Source organism: Aotus nancymaae, unplaced genomic scaffold (assembly GCF_030222135.1).
Source record: "Aotus nancymaae isolate 86718 unplaced genomic scaffold, 86718_ANA_hifiasm-v0.15.2.pri h1tg000016l, whole genome shotgun sequence".
Lineage (NCBI taxonomy): Eukaryota > Metazoa > Chordata > Mammalia > Primates > Aotidae > Aotus > Aotus nancymaae.
The window spans coordinates 476595-504099 of NW_026988428.1; the positions used below are offsets into that span (position 1 = coordinate 476595).

General features: G+C 40.3%; 2 protein-coding genes across 4 annotated transcripts in view; both read right to left on the bottom strand.

Annotated features, from left to right (window-relative positions):
• SLC17A8 (solute carrier family 17 member 8) overlaps nt 1-10302 on the bottom strand; it is a 58146-nt gene extending 47844 nt beyond the window's left edge. Inside the window, exons 1-2 of one of the 2 annotated variants that reach the window (XM_021675569.2) lie at nt 7528-10302; nt 6901-7103 (exon numbers count right to left, since the gene is read on the bottom strand). In XM_021675569.2, coding sequence (XP_021531244.1) covers nt 6901-7001 — 101 coding nt within the window. In that variant the 5' untranslated portion in view covers nt 7002-7103; nt 7528-10302. Of the gene's footprint in view, nt 1-6900; nt 7508-7527 lie in introns of those variants that run through there. The other variant, XM_021675568.2, reaches the window with a different exon arrangement.
• Nucleotides 10303-23891: 13589 nt separating this feature from the next.
• The window catches only part of SCYL2 (SCY1 like pseudokinase 2), an 84010-nt gene continuing 80396 nt past the window's right edge, over nt 23892-27505 (bottom strand). For both annotated transcript variants that reach the window (XM_012469257.3, XM_064376821.1), the window contains exon 18: nt 23892-27094. In XM_012469257.3, the coding sequence (XP_012324680.2) occupies nt 26450-27094 (645 nt within the window). In that variant the 3' untranslated portion in view covers nt 23892-26449. The remainder of the gene's footprint in view (nt 27095-27505) is intronic.

Sequence of the window (27505 nt, forward strand, 5' to 3'; positions counted from 1 at the left end):
GTTTGCCTATTCAGACTACAAGTCTCAGCCAGCATCTCTATCTGAGGATTCAGTGTCTGATTTCTCAACATGGGACCTCACATCACATTTTCTCAGATCAAGGCACCCAATTTATGGCAAAGATAGCATAGCAGTGGGCACATGAAAACGGGACCCACAAGCCCCACAACATATCACACCATCCAGAAGCTGACAGCCTGCCAGGGCTGAAGCAGCCTTTTTTTTTTTTTTTTTTTTTTTTTTTTTTTTTTTTTGAGATGGAGTCTTCCTCTGATGCCCAGGCTGGAGTGCAGTGGCTCGATCTTGGCTCACTGCAGCCTCTGCCTTCTGGGTTCAAGCAAGCAATTCTCCTGCCTCACCCTCTTGAATAGCTGAGATTACAGGTGCCCACCACCATACCTGACTAATTTTTGTATTTTTGGTAGAGATGGGGTTTCCCTATGTTGGCCAGGCTAGTCTCGAACTCCTGACCTCAAATGATCCACCTGCCGTGGCCTCCCAAAGTGCTGGGATTACATGTTTGAGCCACGGTGCCCAGCCTCTGAAGAAGCTTCTTAAAGATGCAACTGTGGCATAATCTTGGAGATGAAGTTCTGGGAAGGTAAGGTGCTATACTGCAGGATGCAATGTATTCCATAAATCAACAGTTTTGTGCCTGTAATCCCAGCACTTTGGGAGGCTGAGGTGGGCGGATCACTTGAGGTCAAGTGTTCGAGACCAGCCTGGCCAACATGGTGAAACCCTGTCTTTACTAAAAATACAAATAGCTGGGTGTGGTGGTGGGTGCCTGTAATCCTAGCTACTTGGGAGGCTGAGGCAGAATTGCTTCAACCCGGGAGGCAGAAGTTGCAGTGAGCCGAGATCAAGCCACTGCACTCCAGCCTAGGCGACAGAGCAAGATTCCATCTTAAACAAATAAACAAAAAACCCAACAGTTATGACATGGTGCTGTGTGCCCAATGGGCAGAATACACAGGTCAAAGAAACAAGGGGTGAGAGAAGGAGTGGCCCCATTTGCCATCATTCCCACTAACCCACCTGAGGAATATCTCATCTCTTCAACTTAGGCTCTGAGGGTCTAGAAATCCTGATTCACAAGGAAGAGTTTTTCCATTTAGGAACACAATGGAGATCCCAGTCAACATATGGTTAGGACTGCTGCTCAGTCACTTCGGGGTCTTCATGCCAAGACCAGAAGACATGGCAAGAAGTCACTACAGTGGTAAAGGTCATGGATCCTGATCTTTAGGAGGAACCGGAACTGTTGCTTCATCATGGGAGCAGGAAGACATATGTTTGGCACCCAGATGATCCACTGGGACATCTCCTGATACTGCCTTGGCTAGTTTTTAACTGTCAGTGGGCAAATATAGCAGCCATGACCGATGAGGTTATGTTAACCAAAGATTTAGACCTCTCAGGTATGAAGATCTAGGCAACCCATCAGGCAAGCCAAGAGAAGTGAGGGGAATCAGAAAGGGGTGGAGAGGAGGGACCAGTCATCACAGTGGGCACTGGATTCTGTCTTAATAACTCTTCTATGGAAGGCTCCTTGGGAATTGCAACCAGAGTCTTGGAGAAGCTGAACCTGGAGTGGACTTCCTGTGAGAAGCAAGTTGATCTGAGCGGTGCAGTGGGTGGGCTGTCATAGAAACCATAGCACACTCCCCAGTTCTCCTTATTGGGCAAGCACACCTCTACTTTCAGAGCTGCTAGCAGGTCACAGTTGCTGTGTTTTCCCATTTGCAGCTAAAACTAGGCAGGATGCAGTGGTTTGTGCCTGTAATTCTAGCACTTTGGGAGGCCAAAGTGGGAGGATCATCTGAGTTCAAGACCAGCCTAATCAATATGGCAAAACCCCCATCTCTATTATTTTAAAAATTAAAATAAAACAAAAAAGCTAGCCAAGGCAGTATCAGGAGATGTCTGAGTGGATTGCCTAGATGCCAAACACATTTCTTCCTGCTCCCATGATGAGGCAACATGTTCTTGAACTCCTGATCTCAGGCAATCCATTCTGGTTCACCTTGCTACTATGGTGACTCCTTGCCTGAGATTCTAGTCCTGGCATGAGAAACCCTGGAGAACTTCCTCAGTGGCCTCCAAATAAACCCCTCACCTCAGTGGGGCAGCCCACAGCCAATGACTGACTGAGGCAGAGATTAAAAAAAAAAAAAAGGCTGCCTCACTTGCCCCAAAGGAAGGACTCAGCACATCACCTGTGCTCCAAAGCCTTCCCTTGTAAAAGATCCTGAGAGGTCTAAATCTTTGTGAGCAAGCATTCTTACTTGGCTCTTTCTCCTCTCCTCTCCTCTCCTCTCCTCTTCTCTTCCTCCCTTCCTCCCTCCCTCCCTCCCTCCCTTCCTTCCTTCCCTCCCTCCCTCTTGCTTTCTTGCTTTCCTGCTTTCTTTCTTTTTTTTGACCAAGTCTCCGTCTGTTGTCCAGGCTGGAGTACAGTGGTGCTATCTCAGCTCACTGCAACCTCTGCCTCCTGGGTTCAAATAATTCTTTTGCCTCAGCCTCCCAAGTAGCTAGGACTATAGGTGCACACCGCCACACCTGGCTAATTTTTTATCTTTTAGTAGAGACGGGGTTTCACCGTGTTGCCCAGGCTGTTCTCAAACTCCTGAGCTCAGGCAATCTGCCCACCTTGTCCTCTCAAAGTGCTGGGATTACAGGCATGAGCCACTGCACCCAGCCTCTCCTTTCCTTTCTTGTTTTATTCCCTCTCAGTTTTTTCAGGAAGAGCTCTCTCAATAAATCACATTCTAGGCTCATCCAAATCCCTGTCTCGGGCTGTGCTTTTTAGGTAACCTACCTAAGACAGAGGTGAAGTAAAGTGGGAAAGAGGGACAGAGAAGAGGGCAGGAGGAGGAGGGCAGGTGAGCCTTATGTTTAAATAGGATGGTCAGGAAAGTGGGAATCCTTGAGCAGAGACTTGAAGAAAGTGAGAGAATGAGCCATCAGGCTATTTGGGAGGAAAGCATTTAAGCAAAAGAAACAGATAGGGCAAAAGCCAGGACAGGAGTGGATCTGAGGAGTTCTAGAAAGACTCAGGAGGCCCGTGAATCCAGAGTAGAGTGAGGCAGGAAAATGTCACAGATGAAGTCAGAGTCTTCACAAAGTCCTAGATCACAGAGGACCTTGAAGGCCATTGAAAGGGCACTGGCTTTAACTCTGAATGAGGCAGCTTTGAGCAGTGGGGAGATGTGATCTGAGCTGGTTTCCTAGAGTCACCCCATTGCAGCCAAGTTGCCTGAGGTCATGCAGGTAGGAAGGTAAAGGATGATGCAGCAATTGGAACCCAGGATTGCCTGATCTCAGAGAAGCCTTAACACACTCGCCTTTGTTGATGGAGCAGGAAGTGCACATCTGGCACATGTTTAATACACAACTCCTAAATGCTGAGGACAGACACGATGCAGGGACTAGTTTCATTTAAAGGGAAGATAGACATACTTGTAAGGAGACCAGACTCCCCTTAAGCCTCCCTTGGGGAAAGCCTTCAATACTGGTACAATTGATTATGAGAATAGTCCATACTTGCCAGCAGGTCCAGAAGTTTCTGGCTACATTGCAGTCCAAGTACCTCCCTAAACCTAAATAAGTGGCATAATTTCGAGTGAGTAGGAAGAGGAAAAACACTTGATTAGAGAGGTAACATAATGTAATGATTAAGAACGATGGGCGTAGAACAACAGGTTTGAAACCCAGCTCTGCCATTTACAAGCTGTGTGACCTTGGGCAAGCTACTTAACCTCTCTGTGCCTCAGTTTTCTCACCTGCAAAATTGTTGCTAGATACTGTGGCTTCTGCCTATAATCCTAGCACTTTGGGAGGCCAGGAAGGCAGGACAGCTTGAGGCCAGGAGTTTCAGGCTGCAGTAAGCTATGATTGCATCACTGCACTCCAGCCTAGGCAACAGAGTGAGACCCTATCTCAAAAAAAAAGAAAAATTATAATTATACTAGTCCCCTCTGCATGGGGTTTTTAATAGAATTAAATGAGTTTACAGTGTCTGAAACATACTGTTTTGTTGCTACTATGTTTTTTAGATATGAACAATTAAAGGACACATAAATGGTCATTTAAACAAATCTGCCTGTCAATTTCTGGACATTAATTTCCAAGTTTAATGCTTTCTATGTCATCTATACAATACAACACTAAACTATAAATGAGTGCATCTTCTTTCTTTCTACACTTCTAAAATATTATTTTACCTTTAGCTGAATAATTGCTCAGCTGCTTCTTATCAATGACTGTTTTCCAGGAAGGCTAATCATGCCTGACTGTAATCAACTCTGTGTGGGAACTCTCAAATGCTTCCCTGTGCAATTGCCACTCCCCTGACTGTGAGGAACACTGTGATTAAAAAGCATCTCAAGAATTCCATTTAGATGATGACCTCAGTCTCAAACATTATTAGACAGCTATGATTTACATTGCCTTCTAAGTTAGAATGTAGAGGCTTCCAACTTCCAAATGCTCCTACAAAACAGAAAACAGTTCTTTGTGATTTTTTCACATGGGATTCTGTCAACTGGTTATACATGAAAATCAGTAAAGTGAGCAGGAAATGGCCAGTATATGCCAGGCTCTGGGCAGGGTCCTTTACATATAATTACCTTATACACCTGTGGTTAATGCCAAACGTGTGGCAGAGCTGGTCTTGATAATTCTGGAGCTCTGCTCAAAGGCCACTAGAACTGAGGGTCAACTTGGATCACCGCTCAAGCAATGTCTGTTTTTGCTTCTGCCAATAATTCCTCTCTATAGATCACTGAAAAAAGGGATTTGACCTTGACTTTATTTTTGCTAAAGCCATTCTACAATTAGGACAACCATGACAATATCTAGCATTTGTTTTGTGCATTCTCTATCTCCAGCACTGTGCTAGCTGTTTTTCTATTGTTTTGTGGAAACTGTTCAAACAGTCCTAGACACATAGCCCAATTTCTAGTTGAGGTCACACAATTTGGAAAATCACTAATTTTGTTATATCCCTAAGCAAACCAATTTGGTAAACAAAAAGATCTCCATGTGACTCCTCCAATCAAACATAGCAAACCCGGTTCTTCAATCAGTCTCCTATTGAAAAAAGCAATTAAATTTTTTAAAAAAGCAATTAAACTTAAGTTTGAAAAGAAAATTCCTATGTATTTTCTTATATCAAATATTTTATAAACTAAGGCAGAGTTTGTTGATTATAATGGTGACTATGGCTCAAAGTCATGGGTTTTTGGGTTTTTTTTTTTTTTTTTTTTCATTTTTTGAGACAGTCTCACTTTGTCTCCCTGGCTGAAGTACAGAGGCACGATCTTGGCTCGCTGCAACCTCTGGGCTCAAGCAATACTCTCAGTTCTTGGGAAGCTGAGATGACAGGCATGCGCCATCATGCTGGCTAAATTTTTATATTTTTATAGAGGCAGGGTCTCTGTATGTTCCCTGAGCTAGTCTCGAACTTCTGGCCTCAAGTGATCCTCCCACCTCTGCCTCCCAAAGTGCTGGGATTATAGCGTGAGCCACTGCGCCTGGCCTGTGGTTTTTATTCTTGACTTTGCCAGATTCCTTTGTCATCACTTGAATAAGCCAGTTAAGCTATTGTGCTTATTATGCAAAAATTCTTTTTGCATTTCTAATCAAATGAATGCCATCACAATAAGATGTTTCCTGGGGAGTGCTCAGCAGAAGAATAAACCCCCATGAAAAAATGTTAATTGTAATTTTTTTTTTCTATATTTGGTTGGCTTATGTTGCTGTCACTGAGCTAGGTTTTCATCTAGACATGCTAATCTAGTATAGGTCTGATTGAAGCCTTCTTGTTTTTAATTACTAAAATAATGTGTCCCACTCCTTTTTCTTATTAGGAAAGTCTATTAACAGTGATACAATGGAAAATTTAAGACTGACAGGAGCATATGTGTTTTAAAACACAAGAAATGGGATGAATCTCAGATTGCCTGGAAATAGTCCTTTAAATGAAAAACTTTTGAAATTTAAAAGATAACAAAAGTTAAAAGGACACACCAGATGGCATTTTCACTCACCAAGATTAGAAATAATCATTGAACACATAAAAAGCTTATCAAAGGTATGTTTCACATTTATTTATATCAGAGAGATAAAGCAGTCATTCTACCTTGCACATAAGGACAACTTATGAAATCATCTATATAACTTGAGAAGGCATTTACTATGTCTATAAAAATTCATAAATTAAAAATGTCACATTCATTCATTCATTTATGGCAAACTCTCTTTTCACTAATATATTTTACTTTAAAAAATATTTACGTTTTGGTTTGGACTAAAATTACATTCAATTCAATGATAGTACTTAACATTTTCCCACTGCAATTATGTGAGATTTTCTGCTTTAAAGAAATTTTTTCAGTTACCTCCTTCAAACTATTGTGTGACTATGCTTCTCTATGCAAACTATACAATCAGGAACCACTTTATATATTTTATTAAATAGGCTAAAAAATTGCAAAAATTTAATTTTCATTTATAGTGGAAAGATTCAGTGAAAAACTCATAAAAATTATTTAAGACATAACTATATGTCATTACTAATGAATTAACATGAAATATTATCTCCCTAAATATTTTCTAATTCAGTGCCAAACATATCATATGCAATATCACCATCTCCAGAAAGTGCTAATCCAGCTATATAAATAGAATATATGTCTTAACACTTTCCTAATACAACCCAATACTTTTGATGCATCTGTTTTTCCTCCAGGCATAGACTACTGAAGCTAGAAGGGGCTCCAGAAGGATCTAATCTGACTCACCCCCTCCTCATTAAAGTGTAGTTTTAAAAACCTGATACCAAGTATCTCACATATAGGAGGCTACTCAGAAAGGAACTAAAAAGTTCGCAAACTTTACCTTTGTAAAATTCCCAGAGAATCTCCCACGGCGTTCTTCACTCCTTCCTTCCCGGGTTTCAGAATTTTTTCTTTGAAGGTATCAAATGCTTTAAAAGGCATTTTGAATGAGGGGCACCTCTGAGCCGTTAACACTCAGTCTCAAAAACTGTCATCCTTTCTCATTTCCAGTGTGGGGAGTGCCTTGTTTCCCTTGGCGAACACCTGGAAGTCAGTTCTCATTGAGGGAACCACTCAAAATTAAAAAGGAGATGAAACCCAGCCCAGATCTTTCAAGATGAAACAACTCCCTCCTCTCTCTGCTTCCCACCCCTCCAAAAAGGAGGCCAAGGGGTGTCTGGCTGGGAATTCCGCCCCTTGCAAAAGCTACACTCTCTGTAGCAGCCTGTGGCCGCTGTCTAGGCAGCCACTCTCAGACTGAGCGCAGCCTCTCTCCCTCCCTAGGCTGCAGCTGGGGACGTTAGCGTGAGCTCCGGACCACCAGAAGTCCTGAGACCAGCAGCAGCATCCGTGGTCTAGCGCCAGTCCCTCCAGCCAGCCGCGTCCCCCTCCTGCCCCACCCCAGCTCGCCTGCGGCTCTCACCAAGTGAGCCTTTCCAAGGTGATGCTATAGTAACCGGCACAATACCTGCCCCTCAGCCGCCTGGGCTTATGAATGGGCTCTCGGCCAGCGCAGGCACCCAGAGAGAAGTTTATGAAACATTTACAGTCCTCTGCTTTTCTGAGGTCTGGCCCTGCAGACAGGCTCACAGCCACCACTCCATGCTTTGTATTCCCCTCGTGAGAGCCGTGAAGCCATTTTTCAGCCAGCCAGTAGCATGGATGTGGTCTTGGAAGGAACCTGCATTTGAGTTGCCCAAATGAAAAACCCAGGCCATAAACATCCAGGAGGACATTTATTTGCTCCTAATCAACAGAACAGGCTCTCTCAAAGTATGATAGGTAGATGCCATTTGGGACCATTTAATTGAAGATCTCTGAGCCGGAAGATACTTAGAAACTGCACTTCTCATTGCCCTCAGGAGAAATAAAATTCTTTGTTTTTTCCCCTTTTCTCCCTCTAGATGGACTTTTTTTTTTTTTTTAACTTTAAGTTCCAGGACACATGTGCAGAATGTGCAGGTTGTCACATAGGCATACATGTGCCATGGTAGTTTGCTGCACCTATCAACCCGTCATCTAGGTTTTAAGCCCCACATGCATTAGGTATCTGTCCTAATGCTCTCCCTCCACCCACCAACAGGCCCCAGTGTGTGATGTTCCCTGCCTGTGTCCATGTGTTCTAATAATTCTGCTATAAAGACACATGCACACATATTTATTGTAGTACTATTTACAATAAAATTCTTTATCATGGCACCCAAGGCCTTTCCCTGGGACCCCAAGTCTTTCTTCTTGTCACTCTGCTTTCCACATCCTCATATCACTGAACTTAGCAAGCTCCCTATTGCCTCTAGGCTTTTCTCAAGCTATACCCTCTGCCTGGGTAACTCTGCACCCCTTCATCTGGGTAACTTCTAGGGGGTCTCAAATCAAACTAAGACATCATATCCTCTAGAAAACTGCATGGGCAAGGTGAGGTGTCCCTCCTCTGTGCCTCCAAATCACCTGTCCTCTGCCCCAGCAGGACCTGGCAAGGAGTGGGCATAACCTAAATACTTGTTGAACTGGGGCTGAAACATTGCACATTGTGGCCACAGTTATGGGCAGCAGGATGACACCTCTGCAAATGCTGCTGGGGTGGAAAAATACTCTTCATCTTTGAGGCTCCTGTGTTCCAATCTCCCAGTCTGCATGCAACTGACAAATCATAGGCTGTAGGCTCTCAGGCTCCCCGGGAGTCAATTCCACAAGACCAGTCAATACCTCTGCAAGCCACTGTCCAAATTCTCCAAGATTTGAATTAAGTTCAACTAAGTCTGTGCTGGATCCTTGGTAGGCTAACTATTGCTAATATCTATTGAGCTCTTTCTAGGCTCTCAGCTCTGTGTTAAGTAAGCACTCTTTTAAGTATCACCACAACCTTCCCAGCATGGCTTTGTAGTAAATAACTTCTTATTTTCCCCAATTTTACTGGCAGGAAACTGAGGCAAAGAGAGGTTAAACTTGCCTGAGATCATACAGCAGCAGACCCATGTTCCAGATCCAAATAGCCTGGCTGCAACCATTTCTAATTTTCTCTCTCTCTCTCTCTCTGTCTCTCTCTCTCCCCCCTCCTCCCCAACCTTCCTCCCTCCCTCTCTCTCCTCACACACACTTTACTGAGATGTATTTTGCATTTCAAATAATTCACTCACTTCAAGTGGACAATTCAGATTCTTATAAATTTACCAAGTTGTATAACCGGAAGTTTTAGAATATTTCCACCCCAATTAGACCGTTCATTTTCACTGTTAATCCTCATCTCTCATACCATATCTGGCAACCACTAATCTACTTTCTACCTCTAAAGATTTGCCTTTTCTGGACATTTCACATAAATAGAATCATACAATCTATGGTTGCTTGTGTCTGGCTTCTTCCACTCACTATAATGATTCTGAGGTCTATCCAGTCACAGCATGTATCAGTAGTTTGTTCCTTTCTTCTTTTTTATTGAGTAATGCTTCATTGCAAGCATATACCACATTTTTGTATCTCCATTGACGTGTTGATGGATATTTAGGATAGTTTCTAAAAGGACAGTTGCTTCTAAAAAGACAGTTTCTGGTCACCAAACTTCCCATCATAACCCCTCAAGACAGAACATGAAGGTCCCAAGAATCCACAGTCTAATCACTCCACCAAGTATTTACCTGTCTTTCCAATTTCTGAATATTATAAATAGGACTTATGAATATTTGTATACAAGTCTGTGTGAACACATGTTTTCATTTCTCTTGGATAAATACCTAGGAGTAGAATTGCTGGATCATAAAGTAAGTGTATGTTTAGCTTTTTAGGAAATGAACAAATTATTTTCCAAGTGGCTACAATAATTTCCATTCCCTGCAGCATGCAGGCGGGTTCTCATTTCTACACATCCTTGCTGTATTTGTTTTCTTTTTTGGTGTAACGAATCTAATGAGTGTAACATGGTATCTCATTGTGGTTTTCATTTGTGTTTCCATGGTGACTAGTGACCATCTTTCCATGTGCTTTTTAGCTTTTCATATTCCTTTTTGGTAAAATTTTTACTCCCTTTTTTTTTTTTTTAGACAGAGTTTTGCTCTTTTTACCTAGGCTGGAGTGCAATGGTGCGATCTCAGGTCACTGCAACCTTTGCTTCCCAGGTTCAAGTGATTCTCCTACTCAGCCTCCCAAGTAGGTGGGATTACAGCTGTGTGCCACCACAATCAGCTAATTTTGTATTTTTAGTAGAGACAGGGTTTCACCATGTTGGCCAGACTGATCTCAAACTCCTGACCTCAGGTGATCCACCCATCTTGGCCTCCCAAAGTGCTGGGATTACAGGCGTGAGCCACCACACCCAGCCTTTTGACCATTTTTTTAAGTGGGTTTTTATCTGTTGGTTATTGAAGTACGTGAGTATATATTCGGGATACAAGTTCTTTATCAGACATGTGTTTCAGAAATATTTTCTCCCAGTCTGCTGTTTGTTTTCTCATTTTATTTATTCTGCATTTTGGAAGTGCAAACATTTTGAATTTTGATTTGGTCCAATTTATTCATTTTTTCTTCTTTTATGGACTGTGCCTTTGTTGTTGTATCTAAGAAATCTTTGCCTAACCTGAAGTCTCAAAGATGTTCTATGTTTTCTTCTATAAGTTTTATTGTTTTAGCTCTTATACTTAAGTCTATGATCTATTTTAGTTTATTTTTAGGCTGGGCACAGTGGCTCACATCTGTAATCTCAGCACTTTGGGAGGCTGAGGTGAGAGGATCACTTGAGCCCAAGAGTTCAAGACCAGCCTGGCAAAACACAGTGAGACCATGTCTCCACAAAAAATATGAAAAAGTAGCCAGGAGTAGTGGCATGTGCCTGTAGTCCCAGCTTCTCAGGATGCTGAGGCAGAAGGATCCCTTGAGCCCAAGATGTCAAGGCTGCCATGAACTGTGACTGTACCACTGTACTCCAGCCTGGGCAACAGAACAAGAACCTGTCTCAAAAAAAATTTTTTTTAATAGTTTATTTTTATATATAATGTGAAGTAAATGTCTAAGTTCATCATGTGGATATCCAACTGTCCCCACATTGTTTGTTAAAAATATTATCCTTTCTTTAATAAATTACCTTTGCAACTTTGTCAAAAATCTATTGAATATAAAGATTTATTTCCAGACTATCAGTTCTGTTCTATTCATCTATTATCTATAAGTTTTTTTTTTTTTTTTTTTTTTTTGAAACAAGGTCTGACTCTGTCGCCCAAGCTGGAGCACAGTTATGCGATCTTAACTCACTACAACCTCCACCTTTCAGGCTCAGACCATTCTCCCAACTCAGCCTCCCAAGTAGCTGAGACTAGAGGTATGCACCACCATGCCCAGTCAATTTTTGTGCTTTTTGCAGAGATGCTGCCAAACTGGTCTTGAATGAACTCCTGGGCTCAAGTGATCCACCTGCCTTGGCCTCCCAAAGTGCTGGGATTACAAAAGTGAACCACCATACCCAGCCCGATGTATCTATTTTTATGCCAGTACCACACTGCCTTGACTGTAGCTTTACATTTTTAAATTGAAAAATGAATGTCTTCAATCTTTGCTTTTTAAAATTGTTTTGCTATTCTAGATCTTTTGCATTTCCTTTTTTTTTTTTTTTTTTTTTTGAGATGGAGTCTTGCTCTATCGCCAGGCTGGAGTGCAATGGCACAATCTCAGCTCACTGCAACCTCCGCCTCCTGGATTCAAGCGATTCTTCCGCCTCAGCCTCCCGAGTAGCTGGGACCACAGGCACGTGCCACCATGCCCAGCTATTTTTTGTATTTTTAGTAGAGACAGGGTTTCACCATGTTGGCCAGGATGGTCTCGATCTCTTGACCTCAGGATCCGCCCGCTTCGGCCTCCCAAAGTGCTGGGATTACAGGCGTGAGCCACTGCGCCCGGCCCTCAGCTTGTTCCTAAACACTTCATTTTCAACAACAAAAAAATTCTGTCTAGCTCTGGCTTTTTAAAAACATAGTTTCTGCTCACCAACCTTCCCATCATAACCCCTCAAGACTGAGAACAGGAAGTCCCCAGGAATCCACAGGTCTAATCATTCCACCAAGTATTTGCTTGTCTTCAAAAAGCTCATTCATTCATTAAAAGCAAATGCAATCACAATAAACCACGATGAACATACTCTCTTACTGAAGGCATCCACTGGTGGAGCTTCTAACCCATTCCTCTAGCTTAGCATACCCTTATGTTCTTAATCTCTTAGAGCACATAATGGAAGCAATACCAGGCAAAGACCACATCCATCTCTCCAGAGGGTCAATGACTGCTGAGAGCACTAACCATTCCTGCAGAATGTATTGCTCAGGAAGCATACCTAGATCTGGAGTTTCTTGGGGTGATTTAGATGTTTGATAATAATATTTACAGAGAATTTTCTAGGTGCCAGACTTTAAGCATTTAACATGCATTAACTCACTTAATTCCCCACAATGACCCTGAGGTAGGAAGTGTCATTATACCATCCACAGATAAGGAGACTAAGGCACACAGAGGTGAAGTAAACTTCTTCAAGTTCACACATCTAGGAAACTGAACAGAGACAGGATATGGACCCAGAAAATCTGGCATCAGAGCCTGCACTCTTACCTTCTACAGTAGAATTGTTGATAATAGAGACTAGAAAATATAAACCAAGACTGTGCAGAACTGATGCTCATTTCATTCATTTATTCATGGCTTCCTTTTCTGGAGGACTTACCAGTAGCAGGCCCTTCTTAGGCACTGGTGATATAGATTGAACTGTGATATTCCCCTTGAAGAAACAAACCAACCAGAAAATGAATGAGTCCATCACAGTGCAGTGAGCCCCACAAGAGAGGGCTGGGGGAGTATAAACAAGGACACCTACCTGAGCCTGCAGATGGGAATGGGAGAGGGCTTCCTAGATGAGGGGAGGATAATATAAACCATCAGGGAGGAGAATAACTGAGGCAAACAAAAGGAAAAAACAGGAGAGCAAAGACATGCATGAGACAGCATGGCATTTGGGGGGAACCTTGCATAGTGTCAGAGAGTCAGGTAGGAGTGCCCATGGGGTAGAAAACACAGCTGGAATGATGATCTTGAGCACTATGCAATTCAGTTGTTTCAGCAGAGCACTGAAACATGTGCTTCCCTATTCACAACAGCAAAGACATGGAATGAAACTAAATGCCCATCTGTGACAGACTGGATAAAGAAAATGTGGAATACTATGCAGCCATAAAAAGAACAGCATCATGTTCTTTGCAGGGACATGGATGGAGCTGGAGGCCATTATCCTTAGCAAACTAACACAGGAACAGAAAACCAAATACTGCATGTTCTCACTTACAAGTGGGAGCTAAACCATGAGAACACATGGACACAAAGAGAGGAACAACACACACTGGCGCCTGTCAGATGCTGGAGGGTGGAAGAAGGGAGAGGATCAGGAAAAATAACTAATGGATACCAGGCTTATTACCTGGGTGATTAAATAATCTGTACAACCAACCCCCATGACACAGGTTTACCTATGTAACACACCTGCACATGTACCCCTGAAATGAAAAGTTAAAAAAATTCAAGGAAAAAAGCAATGACAATAATTCAACAAATAAGGAATCTCAAAAAAGACAAAACTTTTAAAAAAGAAAAAAAAAAGAAACATGTGCTCCCCATCTCAAAATATCAAATATAGCAAAGATAGGAAATTATGTGCAGCGTGGAATTCCCTGTAGAGGGTGTGAAACAAAAGCCTGGGTCCGTGCTGGGGATATATAGCCGTCTTGCAGATATAGTAGGAAAAAAACCCACCATTGCTATATATTTAATGACTTCCCATTGTCTTATACTAAAAACACCTCTTCCCTTAGAGAAAATAATAGTAACTAAGGCATCTTTAGGGTTGCTTTCCCAGATCAGAGCAATTTTTCATTTTTAGGGAACTTCCAGTGCCCCCTGATCCCTCCCTCTCATAGTGACAGGCCTCCAAAAGTCCTGTAGTCAACTATAATGTCTCCCATCCCCCTGAGCACTGTTGAATGGACCAGGGTAGGCACCTGCACAAACCTGAACCAGTCAGATGTGAAATTCTTCTAGTTATTTTAGTTTATTGAGATAGAGTATCGCTCTGTCACCAAGGCTGGAGTGCAGTGACACAATCTCGGCTCACTGCAACCTCCAGCTCCTGGGTTCAAGCAATTCTCCCACCTCAGCCTCCTGTGTAGCTGGGATTGCAGGTATGTGCCACTATGCCCTAATTTTTTTTTTTTTTTAAATAGAGATGGGATTTCACCATGTTGGCCAAGCTGGTCTCAAACTCCTGACCTCCAATGATCTGCCCGCCTCAACCTCCTGAAGTGTTGGGATTAAAGGTGTGAGCCACCGCACCTGGCCCTCCTAGAAATTTAACTTTGAAATTGCAAGACTGCTAGTTAATCTTGCAGGACTCTGGAACTATAAGGTGGTTACATTAACTTTGTGGTGTAGAGATGCAGAGAACACTGGCCTTAGAAAAGAGTGAGAAATAAAACAATGAAACTGTAACAGCATGAGGGCATGGGGTGAGGATGTTTCTCATGGCCTTCCAGGTCTCATCTGCCTAGACTCAGTTGTCCTTTTAACCTTGGGTTTCATAAAACACTCACATCTTTATAACAAATTGCCCAAGATAGTTTCTGCTCCTTACAAATAAAGAGTCTTGACTATTGCAATGATTTAAAACCCAAATCCTGTAATGCCAAGTGTTTCTCTACCTTAGATTGGTGAGCCTGACTGCCCAGTTTGGTGATGTGCAGGACTCCAGTCTGCAACAGCAAAACAAGGAGAGCTGGTCGTGAGATAGGTTGTTCTAATCTGCCACCTAGACAAAAAAAAAAGAAAAAAGGAAACCAACAAACCCCAAACAAGCAACTCAAAAAGGTACTTGAGAAAATTATTTCATCAAATCCAAACAAAGTGTTAGACGGAGAATTTTAACCAGGATCAGAAAAAATGACCAAATGATTCACCCTTTTCGATAAGAGACTTCATAAGGAAACAAAAGTAACAAAGAGAACTGGTCATTTGGGGTTTCTTCTCTCTTAAATTCTGTGGCAGTTTTTCCTGCCAACCCTATTCCCTATCTCAACTCCATACTCCTCCTTCTCACCCCAATAACATCCTGAGACAAACATAAAAATTTCTTTTATCCAGGACTTCTCTCAATCCTTTAAAATTTGTATATTGTTAGCTATCATTAGTATTGACCAAAATATACATAAAACTTGATTTTTTTCATTGAACTCCCATATTTGACATTAATTCTTCTATTGATAGTCAAGCTTATATAAAAAGTATTTTCAAATATCTCATTTGATTCTCACTATAACCTTATGAAAACAAATAAGCAGATAAAGAAATAAAGATGCAAATTTTGCCCAAGGTAACCTGGCCAGCAGAATTCAGAGAGCTGGAATGAGGTCCTAAAAACCATTTCCTGAACTTGTACCACCATGGTACACGGTACATTGTGATCATATAATCTTACTCTGAGTAGTAAAGAGTGTCTTTAGTGTAACTCAGGAAAGATACAATCAGAATCCTTGTGCTTTTAGAAACTTTATTGAGCACCTAACTATAGATATGCTTGTCCTAGCTACCATGGAAATTTTTAGAATAAAGTATGAGTGGGACACAGTGGTGTGTGCCTATAGTCCCAGCGACTGCTCAGGAGGCTGAGGTGGGAGGATCACTTGAGCCCAGGAGTTCAAGCACAGTCTGGGCAACATAGCAAGACCTCATCTCTGAAGTAATTAAATCTAGGGTAACATATCGATCTCTCTCTCATTAAAATGTTCCACTGGAAATTAGGGAAAATTAAGAGCAGAGTGAAGAGAAATTCATATCAAACACTGATATACTGGCCTCTGGATTAAGATTGCCAGCACCCGCCCCATCCTGGGTAAGACTCCCCTTCTAAGGGAAGGCTAATGGGAACCTTTATCCCATTCTCTTGTAATTGCTTCTGTATCGTCTTTATGACTTGAGTTTCATGATCATTTTATTATCACAGAGAATAAAAAAGTGTATATGACAAAGTAGAATGACCAAATTGATATTACCCCCATTTTACATGTGAGCAAACTGAGGCGCACTCAATAATTTGTCCAAAATTACATAGTTATAGGTGGAGCTGATATTTAAACCCACCTGATTACAAATGTCACTTTATTTTTACAGGCTGCTTCCAGTCCATAATAAAACAGTTAGTCCCATTAATTTCAGCTCACTGTAAGTCAGCTACTCAGTTAATTTGGAGTTCAATTAATTTGGCTCTAGTTTCCTAAATTATAGGATTTTTATGACACTACATGTAAAAGACATCTCTATAATACTTTGCAAATATAAAGATGCATACATGGAGACCTTGGAAACACATCAATATCCATTTCAGTCTGTCACTGTAACTGCCTAACTATTTGGGTATCATTCATTTTCTTCCCAAATATATTAAATGAAATTTTAAAAGAAATGGCCAGATAACCAAAAATACAGAAATTTCGGGTGTTTTTACACAGCATGTAATCATTCATTTAAGTATTTCACATAGCATAAAAGTCAAGAATTTGGTTTGAACCTGAATTCCTTGTATTTATGAAGAACTTTTATTTTCACTGTTCCTATGAGCCTTATAACTACATATAGAAGGAACTACGTTGAAGTGACTACTCCACTTTATTGTTGAAGCCCAAGGCATAAAGAAGGCCAGTGATGCTTTGAGGTCAGGCAGAGGTACGACAAGAAGTCATACCCATGTGCTCATTTGCTTGCTGCCATTGGGTTGCCTATAACAAATTATTTCTCATTTCATCTTGGAGGATCTCTCTCCTCAAGGTAAGGTATCTTATCCCAACATAAGACACTCAATTATCCATTTTTTAGTCTGTTTTCTGATTATAAAGACAATGAAATTATCATTTGAAACAGCCACTTGCTCTGTCACCCAGGCTGGAGTGCAGTGGCACAATGTCAGCTCACTGCAACCTCCACCTCCTAGGTTCAAACAATTCTCCTGTCCCAGCTTCCCAGGCAGCTGGGATGACAGGTGTGTGCCACCCTGCCTGGCTAATTTTTTAGTGGAGATGAGGTTTCACCATGTTGACCAGGCTGGTCTCAAACTCTTGACCTTAAGCGATCTGCCCGCCTCAGCCTCCCAAAGTGCTGGAATTACAGGCTTATTTATTTATTTTCTTAACATGTGTTACTACCTGTGTGCACCAAAATTCCCCCTTTTGAGGAAATGAGGAAAGACTGACTCCTTTTACTTGGTATTATTGCAGTGCGGAAACACTAGATTTACTTTACGCACTATGCATAGTGACTTGAAAAAATTTTTCAGGGATACTTAGGTTGTGTCCAAAACCAAAATATCCTAGAAAATCTGGTAATCTGTTAAATACAGGTGTTATCTTAATAATGCAAACTGAAATGTTGAAAGGTCAAGACCAGAGATAATATTTTGAAGGATTTCTTACCACCTTCATTTTTCATGAAGGTGCAGATAGAACCCTGAGTGCCCGGATAATTTTAACATATAGAGCAGTGAACAGGGATGATATCTGGAGGGTTAAGAGTCAAGGCAGAACAAACCCACACACTGTTCATAAGGATATCTCATCAGGTGCCCTCCTTTTGTAGATGCTACACCGAAAGGCAGATACTCTTACGAATATCTGCCCTCGCTTATTCATGTTCAAAAAAAAAGCACCTGTATAAGGGCTACTGTCATGGATGATTACTTGGGAGAGAGTGACATCTTCTGGTGGTTTACAGACTAAATACATTTATAGCAGACATTTCCCCTCACAACTCCAGAATCCAGCTACTGTTTTAAAAAAATTTATTCTATATACATTAAGCCCCCAAGTGTGGATTCTTAAATTTCTAAAAAATTCAATAAAATATAAACCAGCTAAAAAATAACATTATACCTCACTCATTCTGCTCCTTGCTTTGCTGTCATCTCTGGCTCTAATAGAAAATATTTTAAGCAGGTAACACACTTTTTCCTTTTTGGTTTTTCTCCATGTGTTCTAATTTAGGCAGCTAACATTAATTCTGCTTTTCTTGGTCATCAAAAATTGACCAGATTTCCCTTAATTTGAGAAGTTTTCATATAATCTCAGAATTCAAAAGGACTTTGGGAGTTACCTGCTCTAATCCACTCCTCAACAGGTCAAACTTAATTTGGGAAAATGTGACCTAAGTAATCATTTTGTAGCACTAAAAACAACAATAACAACAAAAACAGTAAAATAGTTTACAAAGGCTCTGTGCAGCTGAGCTCAGGCCCTGTCTCCTGTAAGCTTTCCCAACTGTCTAGTCTACATTGCGTGTCTCTCCTATATGGATTTTGTTCACAGCATGTATCACGCTGTTCTGCAACTATCTGCTTACTTGACTACCTTATAACTACAGTGCAAACCCCCTGAAGGCAAGGCCTGTACCTCATTCCTATTTGTGTCCCAAGAATCTCACAGTGCCAAGCCTATGGCATTCTATGGCTTAGTTTTATTTATGTGTTTATTGACAAATAAGTGCATTCAAATGGTGCCAGGTGAAGTTTTTTTGTCTGTTTTGCGACAGTCTTACTCTGTTGCCCAGGCTGGAAGGAGGGCAGTGGTGCGATTTCAGTTCACTGCAACCTCTACCTCCCGGGTTTAAGCAATTCTAATGCCTCAGCCTCCCAAGTAGCTGGGGTTACAGACATGCACCACTATGCCTGGCTAATTTTTGTATTTTTAGTAGAGATGGGGCTTCACCACGTTGGCCAGGCTTGTCTCAATCTCTTGACCTTAAGTGATCCGCCCACCTCGGCCTCCCAAAGTGCTGGGATAACAGGCATAAGCTACAGCATCCGGCCAGGTGAAGTATTTTTCATTAAAGTAGAGTTTTCGAGATCTATGTCCATCACAAAGTGAGTGGAAAAATCTATTGAGCACTTACTATGTGCCAGGAGCTGTGTTAGGTGCTTTGTACACTTTTACCTCATCTAATCCTAATAACCTCCCCCTACCCCGCCCTGCCCCGTAAGGTGTGATCTTATTTAATAGCTGGGAAAACTTATTCTGGTCAGTCAGTGAAAGAGACAAGATTTATTCAGTCCATGTAACTGTTTAAACTCTGCCTGATTCCAAAAGAGAATATCTATGAACATAGATAAAAAACTTTTTTAAAAAGGAAATCAGAGCAAAGGAGAAATAAGGATTTTTAAAAATCAGATAAAGCAGAGGGTAAGCATTGAATATTGCATACTATTATTGTCCTATACATTTGCTACAGGTAAATGGCAAATTTGGCTAAATCTCTTAGCTGCCATTACCTAATTTGTTACTTTATTCATACTTTAAAAGGTATGAGCAGGCCAGGCACGGTGGCTCAAGCCTGTAATCCCAGAACTTTGGGAGGCCATGATGGGTGGATCATTTGAGGTCAGGAGTTTGAGACCAGCCTGGCCAACATGGTGAAACTCTGTCTCTACTAAAAATACAAAAATACAAAAAAAAAAAAAAAAAAAAAAAAAGTCAGGCATGGTAGCTGGCACCTGTAATTCATTACTTGGGAGGCTGAGGCACAAGAATTGCTTGAACCCAGGAGGTGGAGATTGCAGTGAGCAGAGATTGCACCACTGCACCCCAGCCTCGGTGACAGAGCGAGACTCACCCTCAAAAAAAAAAAAAAAAGAAAAAAAAAGAAAGAAAAAAGTAAGGGCAAACCATTTGCTTAGAAGCACATTTACTCCTGAACTGAAACCTGAAATCTCTCCAGTGGGTCCTCAAAGAAGCTATTTACTTGAGTGAACCAGTTTCATCCCTGGCATAAATACGGTTCACAACAAGGCAACCCAGGCACAAAGGTCTCAAGAGTGGGCTTAATTCAGAATTTCTAGAGAAAGGCATGGATTACTCAATTTTTGGCCTCTTCCATAAACATTTCTCAAAACAAGATTTTGCCCACTGGGCAAGAGTTAAAGGCTGCTCTCTGACAAGTGCCTAGCGTATAGGTACTATTGCTGATTGAGGGCAGTTTCACATAATTACCGTAGCTAAAGATACAAGTAACAATGTCTTATGAAACGTAAGCAGTCGAATGAGGACACCCAGCTCGATGAAAGGACTTTCCATCTCTTTACAGAAGTGATCTTAAGAGTGCCAATTGTTAGAGACAAGATTTTCTTAAAAACAATTTTGGGGCCAGGCATGGCAGCTCACTCCTGTAATCCCAGCACTTTGGAAGGTCAAAGTGGGTGGATTGCGTGAGCTCAGGAGCTCGAGACCAGCCTGGACAATGTGGTGAAACCTTGTGTCTACCAAAAAAAAAAAACCCCAAAAATACAGAAATTAGCCGGGTATGGTGGTGCATCCCTATAGTCCCAGCTACACAGGGGGCTTTGGGTGGGAGGATTGCTTGAGCCTGGGGGGCAGAGGTTGCAGTGAGCCAAGATCACGCCACTCACTCCAGCCTGGGTGATAGAGCCAGACTCTTAGAAAAAACACAAATTTGGATCTGTTACAACACACAAACAAATGTGTTAAGTACCCTGCCCCACGTCTACGAAGTGTGAATACTATGATTTTAGTCTGAAATTAAAACAAAACAAAGCACCTTTATCTGGCTCCAAACTTCATACACCATATGCTTGTAGTGTGACCATGGATATGCCTCATATTTGAGTTTTGCCTGATCACTGTGTTCAAAAAGACTGGTAGGCTTAGGGACACAGACTTGGGGCAAACCTATGTTTATTCCTACATTCAAACTCCAGACATTAAAGTCTCTATCTCATTTACCTTTATATAAAAGTTGAACACTGCCTTTACTAGCAACCAAGGTCACCACACAAAGGAACACATCCAAAACATAGGAGGAAAAATGACAAAATTGGAACGGCATCCAGTATGTGTATTTAATATAGCCAAACCATATTTCTTCTGTGGGCACTTTCAAAATAACTTTCAGAAAGTTTTAATATAGGATAGGTATACACAATTCCATATGGCTTTTGATAACAGTAGTGTGACCATGGATATGCCTCATATTTGAGTTTTGTCTTAAAAGTCATATGGCCCCATTTTAAAATGACTTATTATTGGATTCAGGTGGTATCAGTGAGGGTACGGTAAGGAGACAGAAAACCCACACCGGATACTTGAACAGGTATATAGTATTTGCTAACTAGTAGAAGCTGGTTAATTATTTGTAGGGGCAAAAGAGTACTGTAAGGGGCACAGAAGTAGCAGGTAAAAGGCAAATATTACCTCTAGGCTGAAGGAATGAGGAAAAAAAAATGAACTAAAGACCAAGAGAGGCTCTCTTCCCCTAATCCACTCCCAAGCTGAGAATCAGATTTCTCTGGAGAAGGTGTGGTTTCTATATTCAGCCTGCCATGGGAGAAGAAACCTGTCAGAGGGAATGGGCCACTGAGTGGGAAACAGTTGCTTGACGGAGTGGCAGAGCTGACACGGAAGCAGCCCACGGGACCTGCTCCACAGTGGCTCAGGATTGGAAGAAGGTAACCTGATGTGCAGCTGGAACTCCTCTATTTGGACTGCTAGGCTTTTATGGTGGATAAAATGGAGAACCAGAATCATAAGTAAAGTGTCTTCCTGCAGCTATTGCTTTGCAGTCTACCCTGGGGCCCTCATTTTGCCAGCTGGCAAAGGAGAAAAACCATAGAGGGCAAGGCAAAGGATGGGTTTGGAACTGAGACCATAAATTGATAATTGCCATTTTTCACTCCTTTGGTCACTAAGCTTCCATACACATTCACATTATCTTTTTGGTTTTTTTTGAGATGGAGTCTCACTCTGTCACTCAGGCTGGAGTGCAATGGTACAATCTCAGCTCACTGCAACCTCCACCTCCTGGGTTCAAACGATTCTCCTGCCTCAGCCTCCCAACTAGCTGGGATTACAGGCGCCCGCCACCACATCTGGCTAATTTTTGGTATTTTTAGTAGAGATGGAGTTTCACCATATTGGCTAGGCTGGTCTCAAACTCCCGACCTCAGGTGATCCACCTGCCTCGGCCTCCCAAAGTGCTGGGATTATAGGCGTGAGCCACCATGCCCAGCCTACATCCACGTTATCTAATACAGCAGCTACTAGCCATGTGGCTCCTAAGTACCTGAAATATGATGACTAGTCTGAGGCAAATGTGCTACGTGTAAAATACACACTGCATCTCAAAGACTAAGTACCAAAAAAGATGTAAAATATATGAGTTTTTCATATTAATTCCATGCAGAAGTGATATTTTATTTTATTTTTTTTCTGAGACAGAGTCTCACTCTGTTACCCAGGCTGGAATGCAGTGGTGTGATATCGACTCACTGCAACCTCTGCCTCCTGGGCTCAAGTAATCTTCCCACCTCAGCCTCCCAAGCAGCTGGAACTATAGGCATATGACACCACACCCAGCTAATTTTCTGTATTTTTTTATAGAAATGAGGTTTCACCATGTTACTCAGGCTGGTCTTGAAATACTGGACTCAAGTTATCCACCCACCTTGGCCTCCCAAAGTGCTGGGATTACAGGCATGAGCCACCATGCCTGGCAATATTAAAATATATTAATATATAATAATTAATATCAAAATATATTAAAATGAATTTCAGGGCCAGGCACAGTGGCTGACGCCTGTAATCCCAAGACTTTGGGAGACTGAGGTGGGCTGATCATTTGAGGTCATGAGTTCATGACCAGCCTGGCCAACATGGTGAAACCCCATTTCTACTAAAATACAGAAGTTAGCTGGGCGTGGTGGTGGGTACATGTAGTCCCAGTTAGGAGGCTGAGGCAGGAAAATCTATTGAACCTGGGAGGCAGAAGCTGCAGTGAGCCAAGATTGCTACAGTGAACGGAGATCACAGAACTGCACTCCAGCCTGGGCAAGAGAAGGAGACTCGTCTCAAAGAAAAACAAAAACAAACAAAAAATCAATTTCACCTATTTTTAATGGGATTACTGAAAAATTTTAAGTTACATATGTGGTTTTTACCCCTGGTAGTTAAATCCTTTCTGAGTGGCTAGAGCAACTTGGCTTCCTTGAATAGAAAAAGTTCCTAATCTTCAATAAGTTTCATTTTGGTGAAATGGCTTTTTCAACTGCACTCCCTTCTTCCCAAGTCTAAAAGCTTTAATTCCGCTACGTCTGGGTACTGCAAACACTGCTAACCCAGGTCCCCCAACTCTCCTCACTCATAATTCAAACCAGCAGCCCAGAAGCTGATTTTGACTACATACATTTCTGTCATCTCCCTCAACTCTCTCCTCTTCATAGCCATTTCTTCTCAATGTAAACATATTTATGATACCCAGTAAGTACTGAACACCTACTTGCTATATAAGTCCGTCTTAACAAAAGCACCTCCAGAAGAATTCATACAATAACAGATGCAAGGTTGTAGAGAGCAGATTAGGAAAAAAATCTAGCTTCTATTCCAGGCTCTGATTTTTTCTGGTTAAGCCATGCAAGCCTCAGGTCCTCTGTTTCTACCTCTGCTGGGAGAGATAGGGCTGAATTCCCTTAGTTTTATTCAAACTAAGTCATAAAATCCTTTAGCAATTGTAATCAACTTTTTAAAATTAATAGAATAAAAATAGAGTACACTACACCTATTAAAGACATTTCCTGAAACTTCTGTTTCAGGTATATATTATATAGCAGTTGCGGGGTAAAATGTCTTTCTACTGAGTGTCACAGTTAGTTTGAAAGCCGCTGATGTAGATAATCTCTTAAAATCCCATATAGTTTGAATTCCTACAGATTCATTTGTTCTAAAATTATTTCAAGACCAGTAAATCACAAAGTATGATATCACAATTAAATATGGAAAGTTTTAGCAAAGCTAAAATTTATTTGGTGCATACTCCACTTGTTTGCATATACCTTTCTCTTTCATGTGTAAAAACAACCATGTGAGGTATTTTACAGGTTAAAAAAAAACAAACTACTTCCTTATTCAGTGAAAAGAAGGCTTATAAGCATTCCAAAATAAAAGCAAACAAAAACCAGACAAGTACATACTCTATTTCCATTTCCTTTTATACATCCTGTATATATATCACACATTTTAGCAACAGGAGAATAGAGAACCAATTCAAATGAAAGGTAATCTTTTCTTGTAGATTCTGTTGACAGAGGCTCTTTAACCTAAAAATTTTCTACTCTAAGCATAAGGGATTTAACTGTTTTCAGTATGTGAAATAATTTTAAGGTGATCTAGAACTTTGAAAATTTCATTCACTTAAGAACACTTAAGCCTAAAAATAGCACTATTTTTCAGAGGCAATTTCTCAACAGAAAAAGGCAATGGTAACAGTTCAACTGATGGAAATGGTTTAAATAAAATACCTTTGAGAAAGTAGAAAAAAGGTGTAGGAACAATTTTGTAAAAACATAGCACCATTACCTCAACGAATGAGCAAATTTTACATACTGTATTTTTTTCAAATAATCTATTTTCATATTTAGTAGTTCAAGTTCTATAAGCTGTTATATTAAGCTTTCTTTCTGATTAGGAGTTCAACACTAACACCATGTTATTTTACAAAATAAAAAACAATTTCTAAATAAACAATGACTACTAAATTGTTACAAAGAAAAATTCTTCAACACTGAGTGATTTTCTTCCATATGTAAGCTTTTTCCCAAAAGATATATTATATTACGTTACAAATAAGACAGCAAATCTGGTCAAGTTGTGAATATATTTGACAAAAACATTTGATCTTCCTACTGTTTTTCATTTCTTGGATAAATTTCTTTAGCAATTCTGTTAATCCTTTTCCTAAAATCAAGTTAACCAAGTACGGCCCATACAGAAATCAGAGGTGAAAGCTAGCTTCTATTTTTCAAAGTACCCTCTTAACTGAATGCTGCCAGTAATAATGTAATCAAATTTGGTAATCAAGTGCTGTGTATTACATATATATGTGTATATATTTTCAATGACTATTCATATGCAATGAATAAACTTAGTACCTGCACACTAAACTTAATGTGATTTCTTTTAAATGATTGCTGGTTCCAGATAATTAAAAACCATCAACTCTATGGCTGCAACTATAATACAAATAGTTCTTTGAAAGATAGTTTTAAAGCCATCACCTAAGAATGGAATATTATTTTTTAAAATACAAATGACATTTCTAGGATAAGGCTCTGTGGTTGAATAATCACCAAATTAAAGAAAAATATCAGAGAAAGGTTTTGAAAACTAAAGCATGTTTCCTGTTAAGAGAATTGATTCTTTCCTTCCTAAGAACGACTAATAATAGAAATTAAAATGTTTGAACAAAAGGTTCCTAAAGTTCCTAGAAAAAAATTAAACTTCAGTAGCAGTAATTAATGAGGTCAGACTATTATGGCAAGCTGAAAATTAATCTGTTGATAGAAGATACAACTGCTCAATTTTTAGAGAAGTTTATTACATTTGAAACAATACAGCAGAAATCTCAAAAGTTTACTAATTAAATATAGTTTAATTCTTACAAATCTCCTTTTGAAAATGCAACTCATATATGCTGCAACCTCAGAAGTTTGAATTTGAAATGAAATATGAAGGTAGTAGTCAGGGAAGTCACATCAGAATGTTTGTCAAATATCCAAACAAATCAGAACATACCTCTTCTGTGATACAGGAGGAAAAAAGCGATTCTAAATATACCCAAGTGAATGCAGAAAAATACACTACTATTGAGGCAGACCATGCTAAAATATAATTTACAATGATTAGTTTGCATTTAAGATGGTTAATAATGCATTTAAACCAATGAAATGAAGGTTAAGTTAAATTTTGTAGTATTTGCTCAGTCTCTTTGTACTAAATATTAGTTCATCTGAAAAGTAAGTTCAGAAAAAGCAAACAACTTGATACTTTTTATGCTTATCACTTTCTCACTGTCATCTTAAATGCAAACAAATCAATACAGCATGAAGATTTTTTACATATTAAAATGAAGACTAATGACTTGTGAAGGTAGACTGTGTACCATGTACACTTAATAGATGAGCTTGCAATGACCATCAACTCAGTTTTCTAAATAACACCAAGACTCACAAGCCAAAATAAACATTTGATTAAAAAATTCTGCTAGTCAAGATAACTCAATTGTCCTTTTTTTCTTTTGAGATTGGGAAGTGTTGGGTCTTTAAAAACCTGAAGAGGAGTTGGTAAGAGGAAAAAAATCCTCAGTGCCTTAAAAAAACTCAACTGGTTAGAAGTCCTTACAACTACTATGCTGGCATGGACACAGCTGTTTTCTGTCACAGAACCATTTACTTTCCCATAGAAGTAGTTCCTCCAAGCCAACTATATAAAGATGTAAATCAGCTCACCCATGATTGAAACTGAAATAATCCTTTAAAATAGAAGCAAGACACCTCACCCAAAAAGATCTTTTAAATCATTGCTAGCTGAACTGCTGTTGGTCATAGTAGTTGGTGGCTGTGCAAAGTTCTGTGGGTTAAAGAAAGGATTACCCTGTATACCAAAGGCAGATTGTCCTACCATGTTCATCTGTGTTCCCATTACTGAACTGCCCATAGCTGGAGAAGCTTGAGGAGGTACAAACTGATTAAGCCACTGATTTGGTTTCTGTTGTGATAACTGGTTCATGCTAACTTTGGGTTTCTGAGGGCCAAAGAGATTATTAAGGGCAGACATATCTGTGGGTCTTTGTTGGGTCTGCTTCGCACCAGCAGGAGGAACACTCAAAGTGTTGAAGTTTGGCAAAGTGGGAGGTGTTCCCAGAGTCATCTTGGTCACTCCAACTGTGCTTGGACTGCTGTAGAAGTTCTGGTTTGTATTAACGGGCATGCTGAATCCTGAAGTCTGAAAGCCCATATTGGCATTTAGGCCATTTGTCAAATTTCTCTTTGTATTATCAATTGGTGTAGAAAACATCATGCCAATGCCCGTGGAAGGAACAGAAGTGAAAGTACTTGAAGCAGAAGGTTTAGGGGTACTAACAGAAAGGCTGGTCAAAGATGACATATTATCCATCAGTGTGTCTGTCAAGTCCTTAGTCTGAAAAATATGAGAGAAGTACTTTATCTCTAAGAAATATAAATTACTTTATAATTAGTAAACATCTGACAGATTAAGTTATAAAGGACAAGTCAGAATTAAGATCAACAGTCTACACCAAGTCAGCAAACTATAGCCTGCAGGTCAAATATAGCCTGTCACCTATTTTTGTATGATTTTTACAGATGAATATCTGCAATCGATTTGATGATAGGGAACACTAACTTTAAACTCCAATTAAGCAAAATGTTATCTCCTCAAAAACAGAATTGCATTCTTCTTATTCTATATTACAAAAAATATAGTACTTTTAAACTATTATTTTTATATTTTGAATTTCATCAAAATTTTATAGGAATTTGTTTCCTCTATTCTTATATAAGTACCTACAAAATATCCTCAGTTTTGCCT